Below are 13,866 nucleotides of genomic sequence, written 5' to 3'. Positions count from 1 at the left end.
CCTCGTGTCTTCTTCCCCCATCCTCCCCTTGTCTTTCTCTCTTCCCTCTCTCACTCTCCCTTGCTCCCTCCTTCCTCTCTCTCTTCCTCTAACTCACACATATACACACATACATATGCACACACACACATACACACATACACACATACTCACAATCAAACGTTTTTGCATAAATAAACTCCATACATTCTACCTGTCTGTGAATTCACACATTTAGATCTACAAACACAATAGTGTATCTGTCAATCAAGATGATAACTGTGTGCAGCACACTGAACACATTGACTTTCCTCATCTATTCTGATCTCTGTTGTGACTACGTTTCATACTTACCTTCAAATCAGCCATCTTGTGATTCCCTATGTAGGTGTTTGGTTTGTGGAAGATGTACAGTGTCCTGAAAGTACACAGACAAGACATAAATTCAATCAGTTGAACACCCACTTAAAAGACCTTGTAAATCAATTACAAATCACTTAAGATTTCCCAATATTTGATATTCAAAATGGCTGTCATCCCTGTGTTACCTCTATGGGGAAAAATTACATTTTTTGATTTGGGAAAAACTAAGACGGTAAAAACTTTTCTTTCATGAAGAGCTTTAAAATGAACCCAAACAGGTGGTAGGTCAGAAGAAAATTGATAAAATTCTAAGCCCGAAGTTTTGTCCCCGAAGCTGTTCTACCTTAAGTAGGCCACATTATGTCCTGTATGTAATTTTCTAATTACCAAAATAGATGAACATATTCACAGATTTTAGGGAATATTTTCAGTCAGTAAATCAACATTGAATCTCCTTTAGCTGTGACTTTCGATGTATTTTCCAGTATTTTGGCTTTGTCGATAAAATTAGTTTCTCATTGTTTTCCAAATTCGTGTTGAAATGCCTAGTGTTTCTTTAGTCAGCACAGTCTATGTGTATAGCTAGACAGCTTGGATTTCACAAGTACATGAAAATTTGCATAAAACTTCACAGCTATCTATTTCCAAATCACAATATGCATGTCATACTTGAAACACTTGGCAAAGTCTTCAAAGTGCATCCAGATGTCTTTCTGCACTGGTTCCACTTCCTTCTTCTCTTTCTGTTCCTCTTCCGCCGTGTCTCTTTCTCCTTCATTGGTGGACCCCTCAGCTTTGCTGCCAGTTTCAGTCAACACTGACATAGCATCACCCTCAGGCACATCACCAGGTTTTAGTGTACCATCTGTGAAAACGCCACACAGAGCACTTGGTTATCTTATGTGTGAAAAATTCTATCTCATTGTAATACATACTGCATGCGATATGTACCCTTCACCTATCTATAATGTGTAAATGATATACCAAAGAACCAATCTTTTCAATTCTACCTTTTGATTTTTTCCTGGACATAAAACTACAGGAAAATTCACTTTTTGAGGTTTAAAACAAATACCAAGGTACATCTTGTGGTCTGCAGTCACAGTTAAATAGTCTGGTTTTATCATACACTAACACTCACGTTAACCTGTCCAGAATGGCAGATAAATGGTCTGGATAAAACATTTGTGGTCTGAGGCCCTTGACCACTGAATTTGCTAACCCACATTAACATCATAGTTTTATGTATGACTGGAGTTCAAAATGTTCATTAACTTGACTTGGAGGACTCAGGAACTCTGTGAAAAGTGAGTTCAGTAAATTTGTATTACCTTTCTCCTTTGTATCTTTTCCCATTGGTGTCACTTTCTCCTTGTCTGACTTCTCAGTTTTCTCACTCTTCAATGACGGAGCTTTCTCAGCCAGTGTACTCTCTTTCTTCTTCAACCCGGCGCTGATCTTTCTACTGGGTTTGGGTTCCTACACACCAAAACACGCACACCTAGTCAGCTTAAACATTTCATATGGACAGTTGAAGAATCTAATTTCAAGGCAATCTGGAGCCCTTCTTTACTCAGTTTCCCTGTATACAGGTATACAGGTCTAATCTTGCTGTTGAAAACTATGGGTTTGGGCTAATAGCCATATTTGTGAAAGGTTTAGTTGTGTGCTATCACCATCAGGTAAGGTGTTTACACGTAGTCAAGGTAAGTCCTTGAAACTTACGATGTGTGGTTATAGTACACTTTTGAAGTATTTTACATAATGATGGATTTCCTTCTGTAGTATTTGCTATTATTTTTCAAGGGTAACAAACTGTCATTACAAGGTTACAGTGTAGAACAATACAAATTTATCAGGGGACTGAGAGGACCACCTACCTCAATTTTCTCTAGCTTTGCTGCACTTTTCTCTCTCTTGCCGTCTTTCTTGTCATCCTTTGCACCTTTCTTGTCCTTGCCATCTTTGCTGTCTTTGGACGGAGTGTCAGGCTTTGGTGGCAGTTCTGCCTTCTTGCACAAACAGAAAATATTGTTACATCACATAAAGATAAAAAGTATCTATCGCATAGCCCCCTAATTGATGCTGGACTATTTAGATTATGCCTACCATTTTTAAAACGGTTATTATATCTAATGAGTTTGTGTAAAACACTGATATTCAACGGGTTTCATTTTTCCCTATCATGTCATCTAGCTGTCAGCTTTCACCTTGACATCGGTTTGCCCTGATGTTTTATTGAAAAGCAATTATTGTCTCACAAAAAACTAAAAACCGAAATTGTCTGATCACTTCTGTATTTCACTGAGCATCATATGAGCTTGTTCCTAATTTCATAACCAAAGCCCTCATGCTGAAAAGACACACCTGGTCCACAGTGATCATTAGAAAACAATGGGTTTCAGCCAAATACCGTGGTGAAAAAGTTAAATACAGTTTCAAACTCTCCTATCAGAAATCATATATTCAAGACTCTGACATTACCAGCTTTAAAAAATCACCAACCGAAAAAAAGTTTTGTAAAAATGATAGTATAGTTTAAAATAATGAGAGCACTACAAGAGCCCAAGATCTAGTAGGAAGAGATTTTACAGTGTCATTATTGAAGTTAAGGGGTCTATGTACAGCTTACAGTTAAAAGGTAAGGACCTCTTAGTAAAATAATTATAGTATATTTACACTACTAGGTCCAGTGTTGTTGACCTGAAATCAATACCATACCTGAAGTTCAGCCTTGGCTTCAGCCTCTTTCTGTTCTGCTTCTTTCTCAGCTTTTATTTTCTCTTCTAGTTTTTGCTTTTCTCTGAGAAGCATCATCTCTTCAGCTTTTTCTGGATTATCTTCATCACCCTCGGTGACGATTTCACCCATCAGTGCAGTGCTGGGACGTGATCCACCTCCTCTAGACAGTGATGATCTGGGTCTCTTCCTGTCACAGAAACATATCCACACACACAATAAGGAAAACTGAACAATGAATCTACCCTTGCGTAACCCTTTGAGTGCTGTAAATTTTTCCCACCAAAAGTTTTAGTGCAACATTTTACCAATTTGTATGAATTTTTCTGTAAATTTTTTTATAATTTTTGACCAAACAGATATAACATTTCATTTGCTACAGTTTTTCATCCAAATTTTGGCAAAAATCTGAAAAAATTTAACTAGGTTACATTTTATAAAAGCGACAAAAATTGACTTTGGCGCTCATAGGGTTAACCACTGTTTAATATTTAGCTACTTTTTAAAAGGCATGGCGGAAGTTATACCATATGGGGATGAAACAGTCGAGTTTTCATATCTCTGACAACTGTCCATGAAATTCTTATCAAACTTCATTTACAAAGTAATGGACACAGAAAAATCTTTTGTAAGTTATATCTTTTGTTGTTCTCATTGAGGCAGAATGCACCTCAGCTGCACATTTTTAGCTCCCTGTACTCCTTGTTTTCAAGAAAGAACCAATCTTTTACACGGAGTGCTTTCATCATGAATACAAAGTTCCTCTTTCCACTTTTTTATCCAACATTCCCTGTCACTGAGATTTGCATGTAGCAATCTCTAGTGCTGTTCCATATTATTTGTTCATAAATCCTCTTAGATCTCAACCGAAAAAGATTTCTCCAGGTATAGCTAAATGAGCAGCAATCAATATGGACAATTCTAACAATATCAACAGTAATTAAAGGTATACGTCACCTGCCACAGTTACCATTGAAAGAGAAAATCTAACCAATCACAGATTTTAAGCAGGTGGCCGCTTTTTAAAAACAGCGCCCTCAAATGGGCATTTTGAATACCAAGGAACGCCCCTTTGACCATATATGGGCATATTTAGATTGCAGATGACTGTATACCTTTAATACATTACAATGTACAGAATGAGTTTGAAAGGTGCATATAAGACTGTATGCCCATACTACTTACACTTCAGTGGGGATTGGTATAGGGCTGACTTTGTAGTTGACATACGGTGATGTCACCTCTACCCACTGCTCTGGTCTCTTGATTTCAGGTTCTGAAATTTCAACCCAAGGATTAGCATTAGTGAATAAGTGCATAAAAACCTTGCCATATGGACAAACATTTTCCTGGGGACCTCCAGGGATGTACTCAGGTTTAATCCTGAATCCAAAACCTAGGGTAGTGTCATGTAACTATCTCAAGTATCAGTCCTCATTGCATGCATTATTGCAAATCAGATTTGACAAAACTTTTCTTTATCAACTGTCAACTTCACTTTCACATGACACAGCTTTTCTACCATTTCTTCCTACTTCGGTCCTTTCACCCCTCTTTCCCTGCATAATGGTATAATCATACCACTAGAAATCATGGGATGGACTGCACCAAAGTTTGTCAGGGGAAGGGTGCTGTATCCCTGCTGTATACAGCAAACATGCCACCAACCAATGAAAGTCTCCAAATAACAAAGACAAATATGCAGCCACATACACACATGCACAGGCACACACACATGCATGCACACACACAGACACATACAGACAAACAGACATACAGACACACACAGAGACACACACAGACACAAACATACAGACACACACACACACACAATTATAAACATGGAACTTTTCACAGTAAAGGCCAAAAAATGTTCTATTTATTTACCAGGTGGTTGATCATGAGGAGTGGTTTTCTTTTTCTTTTGACGGATCAACTTCCATGCCGGCACCACTGGTGGAGGAGGTGGGGCAACCAGCGGACAGGATCTTGTCCTTGTCAACAACAATGGATGTGGGAATACATGGGATAATCCAGACTGCCGGAGTCTTTCCGATGCATCAGCCTGGGAAAAAGAATTGGGCACCAGATGGTGAAATCTTCAGTAAATCCATTATTATCAAATATCAGTTCATTGACACACTGGTTTGTTTTGTCCTCTTGTACAGGTAATTTGGTTTTAGGACAATCAACTTTAGTAATTCTGCTTTGAAAGCTATTACTGTTTTCATTAATATTTAAAAGGTCATGCAACACTTATCCTTACGTCTTGAGGCACTTAGGAGTTCAAAATCTTGCATTACATGTATGGCATTAGCCTATACATGAACATTCAACAAAAAATCAACACATTTCTTAGTTCTGCTAAGTAATTTGTTTTCAAGACAACTTAGATTTTGCTTTGATTTAAAGAGATGATTTTAATTTTAATGAATAATGAAACACAGATAATTATATCAAGAGGGATGTGTGACTTCTTTCATAATCTATCTTTGCATATAAATTCATGACAAGAAACAACAGTTTAACCCTTTCAGTGCCAAAGTCAATTTTTTACCTTTATAAAATATACCTCAGTAGTTTTTTTTTACCGATTTTAGTCAAAACTTTGATATAAAAATTGTAGCCAATGATATGTGATATCAATTTGGTCCAAAATTATCAAAACATTACAGAAAAATTCATAAAAATTGGTGAAAATGTTGAACTTAAATTTTGGTGGGAAAAATTGCAGCACTTAAATGGTGAAGCTTATTTCAGCTGAACTCACCATTTCTCCTAGCATGGACACTCTCACAGGAACAGGTGGTGGGTGTTCATAGCTGACATAGAGAGCTACTTGTGGCCCACCTGCTGTCTCCCCTAAAAGACCGTCTTTATCTAAATACGGAATAAAGACATTTAACTAGTATCAAAGCAAATCCAAACTTTCAAAACAGATAAATTTCCTAGCATTATGCAGGATTCACATGAACAACATAGTCTCTGCGAGATAATCTGTACTGTGTCAGTAATGTTAGATAGTCAATAAACAGACTTTGTTGGAATAACATTATGGAAATTTCATGTAAAAATTATGGTCATTCCTATCAGAGATTTATCAATCAAAACATAATGACATCGTACTAAATGAATGAAAGTATTCCAATATTTGAAACTATTTTGGTTCATTGACTTTGCATGAAATCATTACTGTTCATAGAGAAGTCTGTACTCTACATCATCTTCATGGAATTGCAGCAATACATCAGACTTATCTGTTGAACTTTGTTTCACACTATGGCAAGGACAACACCATAAATATTTTGCAAAGAAATAAAATTCCTATCAAATTGGCATGGTTATTCCTTGTTAGAAAGGAGACCATTTTATAATTTGATTGTATGTATCATTTCATATTTATAGATGTCTTTGACATGTTTTGAAAAAATTGACATATTCCTTCAAATTTACCAAGTCTAAAAATCCTTCAAATAGACAGTATGATACATCATCCAGGGATCATTCGACTGCTTATTCATAATGACATTTTAGAACAAAGACAAAAAATCACATTTAAGAGATTCTTTTTCACAGCGCCATCCTTGAAAAGCACAAAGGCCAACTGTATCAGGACATGCACTATTTTCCAAATATGGCAAACATAATCACACTACCTTTTATGGTGATATGATTTCAAAATATGGAACATAGTACATGTATTTTGGCCAATGAGGGAGACATGATTTCCAAATATGGCCAATACATGAAGAATGTCTGTCATATGTAGACAATACTACAATATAGACTTTGGTGTTGTCATATGTATGAAGAAGTATACAAGTGAACAGAAAAATAAGAAAATTACAGAAATAATTGTTACAGTAAGGTCAAAAATGGTGTCCTTAAAAAGAAGAATAATAATTCACGGTTAAAAAAATCGAAAAAATGAATTATAAAAGAATTCAGGGATGTACTTTGAGTAAACATTAATAAAATTTCATCAAAGGGATAGGGAAAAATGAAGAAAGGCCTGTCATTGTTTTAATATAACTTTTTGATTTTCTTGGTTGGTTATTTGAATATTTCTGCTCAATTAGTAAAACTATTAAAATATTAGATCATAAAAAAGCATTTAACCCATCAAAATATGCAAGAAAATTAATTACGAAGCATGATTTTGGAATGTAATATCCAGAAACAAAATTCACACAATAGCTTGTCAGATTTTCCCAGTATTGTACAGTATCTTGATATCATAGATTTGGTGGATGGTGAAACAAATAATAGAGGGGAGTTTTGAAATGTGATGGCATTCCAATATTCTTACAGACAGGTGAAATAGGGTATTGCCGATGTGTTAGGTCTATCATGCAAGTTGATTCGCAAGCTATAAAGTATGTGATTTCATATTTTAATGTAAGCAAGTGGCATGCATTGATATGCATTTTAACGGATATGGGATCACGGGGTGTGTAGGAATTAGACGGGATATTGTACAAGTATCTGGGAAAAGCTGGCCGTTACCAATGAAAGGCCACAACACTGGACACACCTAGCATTTGATCCCCCTGGGTACCCGGTCCTATGGGATAGTTGGCGCGCAGTTGATTGGTTGGTAGATCAGGAAGACAGTCAGTTGCGACCGCAGCCAATTTTGGAGAATACCAGTTGGTAGACAATAAAATCATCAAAATACAGAGAAAGAGAGAGAGAGAGAGAGAGAGTCCCGTAGTGAGCGGTAGATTTCTTACAGTTAGTGTGAGGTTTGGTTCTGTGGATCAGACCAGGACATGCACTGGGAGAGACAGAAGGTGTGATAATTATCCATGCAGAGATAGGTTGATCTTGAACTTGAACTTTGAACTATGCATGCATCTTTAACATCACACAACATGCACATTTCCCTGTGGTCAGAAGTTATTCTACGGTGCTGACACTCCACGGCAGCTATCCATTAGAAACATCTTCACAAGTACCAGGCACACACAAAATTACTGGCTCGGTTGGTTGGTTGGTTGGTTGGTTGGTGAGTTCAGTGAATGGGTGGGTGATCATGGGTGATTATGGGTGTACATGGCAGTGAAGTTGGGTTATGTTGGGTGATGGGTTCATGGGTGCATTGGTGAATGATCATGAAAAGCTGGGTGTACTCTGCAGATGGATAGGGTCTGGATGGATGGATGGTTGGTTCTAGCTGGTTATACTCCATTCTTGATGGGTGTTCCAAGCAGTGTCATCAATGAAGGGAGAACAGATGGGTACAGAAAGATGGGTACAGCAAGCAGAAGGGTACAGATTGAAGTTTTGAGAGGAAAGGTGGGTGGTTCCCTTGTTTAGAGGGGATACATGGGTGGGTGTATTCACTAGATGGACAGACGGGTCAGTAGATTGGCAGATTGGTATGTCTAGTTTTGCTGAGGAAATTAGCATATGGATGTGCCTGGTGAAAGAATGCACACAAAAAGGTGCGCCAAGTGAATGGGTACGTACTGGGTAGGTGCTGTACTTTAGTAGGGGAGTTGACAGGTGCATATGGGTGTACTGAATGGCTGCATCGATATGGGTTCACCAGGAGACGTTATTGTACAGGTTGATATAGTGAGGTGGATGGGTACATCTGCCTTTGGATGGGTGCATCTACCTTGGCAGATATATGGGTGTACAATGGGTGTACGAGTGAATCGGCAGATGATTGTGCATGGTAAAAGGGTGACCTATGGTTGGTTTGTGTGCTAATGCGAGGTAATGTGATTGGATATACACAGGTAGGTATAGATAAGTAGACATAGATGGGTAGGTACAGGACTAGAGAATACATAGATGGATAGGTACAGGATTGGAAGATACAGGATGGGTAGATACCAATAGGCTTGACGGGTTGGAGAATATACATGTAGATGGGAGGGTATAGATGGGTTGACATGGATGGGTTTACATATTCAACGGGTGGCTCCATGACTTTGTTTGTGAACAAACTATGATGGGTCAACTTTTCATGAATGTGTAGAACATCGCTAACGCTTGTTGGGATGTTACGTGTACTGGGTGAAATGTTTGACTGGTAGCCGTAAAGGAGATAGGTGTATTCATGTCAATGGATGGGTTGATGGGTGTGTCCAACTGGTGAGTGGCTGGATGTCAGTTGGATACATGAATGCCCATATGGGTTTAGTGGGTGTACAATGGGGGTTGAAGGGTGCGTTGGTGATTGCTTCACTCCAGTGTTGTGATGGTATGTGCATGACTAGTACATGTTATACTTATGTTATGTTCTCCTGCATTTCTTAGGTTCTTTAAACTTTGAAGTCTGAAATTATCTAAGCCTTATTAATTTTTCTTTTATGATCACTCGTTTATGAGACACTGACTCAGTCAAATTTGTCACTCAGCATTTCTCTTTCTGTTGATACCCTTTTCAAGAAGAACATATTTTACATCAGTATTACCAATAGCTGCTGTAATCATCAAAATGCAGTCATTTCTTTAAAGAGATCTGAGATTAAAGTACTATTCATTAATTTCGCCATTTGGTTTAGTCTCATTGTGCCGTTCTTTTGTTCAAATGCGTTAAGGTAGCGGTAAAGGCAATTTTTGCACCAATTCTTTTCTCAGAGTTAATGTCAAGTTTCAAGTGGTTAGAATCAAGATATTTAGTTCAAATTTTCAGGATAACTCCCTTAGTTAATACTTTCTCCAAGAATATAAAAATTGTATATTTGTAGCCATGATTTTGAAATATGACACCAATCAATATTTAAATTTAATTTTTCATATTTTTTTTTACATATTTGAATTTAATAATAATTGGATAGTATTAATATTACCAAATTAGTTATAAATATGTTGACACTATTAATTGTAAGATTTGTACGGCAGGATTTGTAGATAAAATTTGTTTTTATGATTTTACATGGGTTTACATGTCAAAAAATTATTTAAAAATTCTTTCAAATTTCAAAATGTGATTTTTCAAAAAGTACTTCAAAGACAGAAAATTGTGCCGTACAAATTTTATCTGTGACCTTGTTAATAGGCTGTAAAAATTCCATGTCCATATCTCATTTCAAAGTTTGGATTAATTGGTTTAAAATTATGTACGAAAACTGTTATTCTGTCAAAAATGTTGAAAACAAGCCATATTTGCACCCCTCTTTTGAAGTCACAGAGCAGTCTTTTTGGTTAATCTCACTTTTGACACCTCTTTGACACTCAAAGAATCTAAAAATGCATTTACAATAGCAGTCATGCATTCTGAATGCAAGCACTGCCTTGTCAAACTTTCCTGAAAAACAGTAAAAAATGACTTTCCCTTTTCAAACATTTTTTAAAAGCTAGGGGACCTCTACCATAGTTAATACACTAAGGACTCCCCAACTTCCTCTTATTTGGTCAGTTTTTCAGAAGTTTCAACGGGCTATAACTCTGCAATGCCTATGACCCCAAATGTCTAGTTTTTTTTATTCCACAGAGAATGTTGACTACTTTTATGTTTTAATAGTTTTATTGAAGTTTATAACTGACGCTCTAGCCTTTACCGCCACCTTAATTTTCTCTGTTTAATTTACACTGAATGTTCAAATAACTCCCTTTCTATCAGTATCTATCTCAAACTTCCTCTCACTTTTGTTTTCATTTTCTCTGAATCCTCACTTTCAGAGTGCTTCACTTTCTTTCACTATCTACCCCACTCTCTCTCTCTCTCTCTCTCTCTCTCTCTCTCTCTCTCTCTCTCTCTCTCTCTCTCTCTCTCTCTCTCATTTCTGATCTTTCTCTGACTCATCACTTTCATATCATGCGTATTCCTCTTTCTCTCACTATCTATATATCCCTGTCTCTCAGTATCTGTCTCTCTATTCATCAGTGTCTCTTTTCCTTTCTTTCTCTCTATACACTTTCAGTGCTCACCTCCCATCATCTCCCTACCATCAACATCTTTCTCCTAGCGTCTGTCTCACTATTTATCACAGCATCTTTTCCCATCTGTCATTCTCTCTGTTGTCCTATTTCTCTGAATATCTCTATCTCTGTCACTGAGTATGTCATTCTCAGTGTCAATCCCTGTGTCTGTTTATATCACTCTCTCTTCTTCAGTGTTTATCACAGTCTGTGTCTGTCTGTCTCTTTTTCTTACTCATCTCCTATCTCCTCTGAGACTCTCACAATCAGTATACTGTTATGAGTCTTGATCAAGATCCTTTTTCATTACTTGTTTGTCTCATTACAGCTGCCATCCTTGCCCCTAGCCATTACATAGCTATATTAATACTACCTATTCAATAAATAATCTGTGTTCATGGTTGATACTGGCAAAGTAGGACTTTTGATTTCATACTCTAATCACATCATTAAAAGTACAATGAGAGTAATCTATGGCTCATTAATGTGACTTTACCAGAATGTGTGTTCATGTGACGTCAGACTTATGCTGTTTATACTGTGTTATATGGAACAATATACATGTACATGGTACATGTAACACATGAAACAAATATTAACCTGTACAAATGTATCACAACTACCAAAGCATTGTTGAAATGTTTTATGTTTCAATTATGAACATCAACCTTGACACAATCTATGAAAGCATCTATGAAAGCGCTTTTAAGGGCATATTTAAAATGCCAGTATAATTATTGCACACATCATATGTGACGGTATATGCCTGACATTAGCTGGTAGCATTAAAAACTTACAGCTTGTTCTACATCATATTATGATGATTCTACGGTACATGCTTAGATAGGTTTATTTACAGCACGTTGGGATTCTACAATTATTCTAACATTGTTGCTTACACAGAACTTTGACATTAGTCCATCACTATGTCTGCTTGAGTCAACTCTCTCACATTAGCTGATTTTTCTAGTCAGACTTTCACAGCATATTTACAATTGTTGATAATTCTACATGCCTAACATTGATTTCAGTATATTTAGATACTCTGCTTCTGTCATAAAAGGTTTTCCCAGCAGCAAAGACAGGATTAGTAGACCATTATCAAGGCCTTGTTTTGTTTACTGCACCTTTGCAATTATTAGTTAATTTCATAGCACTGCTCAATTGGCGATTTCTACTGCATAAGCTGCTTATGTGTCTCTTCATAGGTTAAGGTGATTATTTTCTGGGATGTCAGGATGTGTGGTGCAGAGGAACTCATTCCATGATTTTGATTTGGTTTGGTTTTTGGCTGTGATGGTTAGAATAGTTACTGTTATCAAAACACACATAAAAACCAATGTACAGAACAATCTGCATCATGCAATGGATGACAAACAAGGCACGACACACGGTGCATCCATACATGCATTGAATTCTGGGATGGGACACAGTGGAGAAAAGAAAGCACCTACACACATCCCCTACACCCTTCCAAAATTTACCACTGGTTACTAAGGCAACACGTCACAAAAATTTAGTCAAATTAATTGCTGTTAGAAATGTTATTTCCATTTCTGGAGTTTTCTTACTTTTGTCCTTGTCCTTATCTTTATCCTTTTTGCCTCCTTTTTCTTCTTTGTGGTCTTTCTCCTTGGCTGGTTTCTCAGCCTTTTCTGCTTTTTCTGATGTGAAAATACAGATTTCATTGAAGTTATATGGTCACTGGAAGTTTTCATGTAACGGTACATGGTCAAAGAGGTGTGCCAGCCATTTTTACTGACAGACTGTCAATTTTGGTGGCACAATTTTTGTGTGTGTGTGCTGCTCCCCACAATAAATAGAAATGATTGACTACATAGTGCCCCAGTACAGAAAACAAAAAAGTTAGACCAAAATTTATCTGTGAAAGGGTTATGGCTGAATTATAAATCCATTGGAACATAGCTCTGTTGTTGATGTGTATTGTATCAGAACAAGCAGAATTTTGGAAGATGAGTACATGATCAAGTTATTGTGTCTCATGACTTCTGACTACTACAGGAGTCTGTGACTGTAGCCTAAAGGTTTGAAATCTACAAGTTCTGGTGTGTTAAACCAACTAAAAAACTGAACTTGAGAATGAGATTATGCAAATCGCACACTGAGAATGTAATCACAAGTTGAACAATTGTGACAGGCTAGTCAGTTAAACATATCCTTCCGACAGATTGAGATGAGAGTTTCCAATAAAATACACATACACATATCATATGGTAAAATTCAGCAAATGTGTATCAGTCTTAGAAAAAAGCACTGACTACCAAAATATAATACAAGAACTGAACCTTTTCTTCACATTTCTTCACACATCCATACCACTCAACGTACCTTTTTCCTTCTCTTTATTTTCTTTGGCAGCTTTATCATCCTTCTTGCCATCTTTGGAAATCTCGTCTGTTTTACAGGAATCTTTTTTCACCATGTCCAGTTCCGGTGCTTTCTGCTCCTCAAGTTTCGGCAACTTGAACTCAGGCAACAAAGTCTTCAGAAGTTCCCAAACTTGGTTGATATGGCCATACCTACATTTTGGATGGCAAGAGAAAATGTCACTTCACGTGTACAAGTATGAAAGGCAATTTTCACATCTGTGTGTGGATTAGTCAAAAATGAATATTTTTGCATCTATATTTGGCTCGCAAGCTATTACATCAACCTTTTCACAACCATGGTTTGGTCCCAACCCATTGTTATCAACAATGATTGTGGACCTGTTTACTGGGAATTGAAGTGAACAGGTTACAAGTGTTCTGATAACAAATGACGTTTTCATTAGTGCAGTCACCAGTTACCTCAGACAGACTTGTTCCTGAATTCTCATTTTGGTTAACAAAATCACTACTCTTTATTTGTAAAGAAACCAACTGCACATTACAATCCAGTGCAACA

The 13,866-nt window shown here is 37.0% G+C and overlaps 1 protein-coding gene across 34 annotated transcripts in view; it reads right to left on the bottom strand.

Annotated features, from left to right (window-relative positions):
• LOC139142781 (androglobin-like) overlaps positions 1 to 13,866 on the bottom strand; it is a 120,753-nt gene that overhangs the window by 37,361 nt on the left and 69,526 nt on the right. For 32 of the 34 annotated variants that reach the window (XM_070712948.1, XM_070712949.1, XM_070712939.1 and 29 more), the window contains exons 7-17: positions 13,309 to 13,499; positions 12,531 to 12,623; positions 7,616 to 7,645; positions 5,852 to 5,961; positions 4,969 to 5,146; positions 4,267 to 4,357; positions 3,064 to 3,271; positions 2,223 to 2,351; positions 1,674 to 1,821; positions 1,012 to 1,207; positions 334 to 397 (exon numbers count right to left, since the gene is read on the bottom strand). In XM_070712948.1, the coding sequence (XP_070569049.1) occupies positions 334 to 397; positions 1,012 to 1,207; positions 1,674 to 1,821; positions 2,223 to 2,351; positions 3,064 to 3,271; positions 4,267 to 4,357; positions 4,969 to 5,146; positions 5,852 to 5,961; positions 7,616 to 7,645; positions 12,531 to 12,623; positions 13,309 to 13,499 (1,438 nt within the window). The remainder of the gene's footprint in view (positions 1 to 333; positions 398 to 1,011; positions 1,208 to 1,673; positions 1,822 to 2,222; positions 2,352 to 3,063; positions 3,272 to 4,266; positions 4,358 to 4,968; positions 5,147 to 5,851; positions 5,962 to 7,615; positions 7,646 to 12,530; positions 12,624 to 13,308; positions 13,500 to 13,866) is intronic. The other 2 variants (XM_070712920.1, XM_070712950.1) reach the window with 1 other exon arrangement.

Source organism: Ptychodera flava, chromosome 10, assembly GCF_041260155.1.
Source record: "Ptychodera flava strain L36383 chromosome 10, AS_Pfla_20210202, whole genome shotgun sequence".
Classification (NCBI taxonomy): domain Eukaryota; kingdom Metazoa; phylum Hemichordata; class Enteropneusta; family Ptychoderidae; genus Ptychodera; species Ptychodera flava.
Note: the sequence above shows the minus strand (reverse complement) of the source record. Positions and strands in the feature narration are given on the sequence as shown.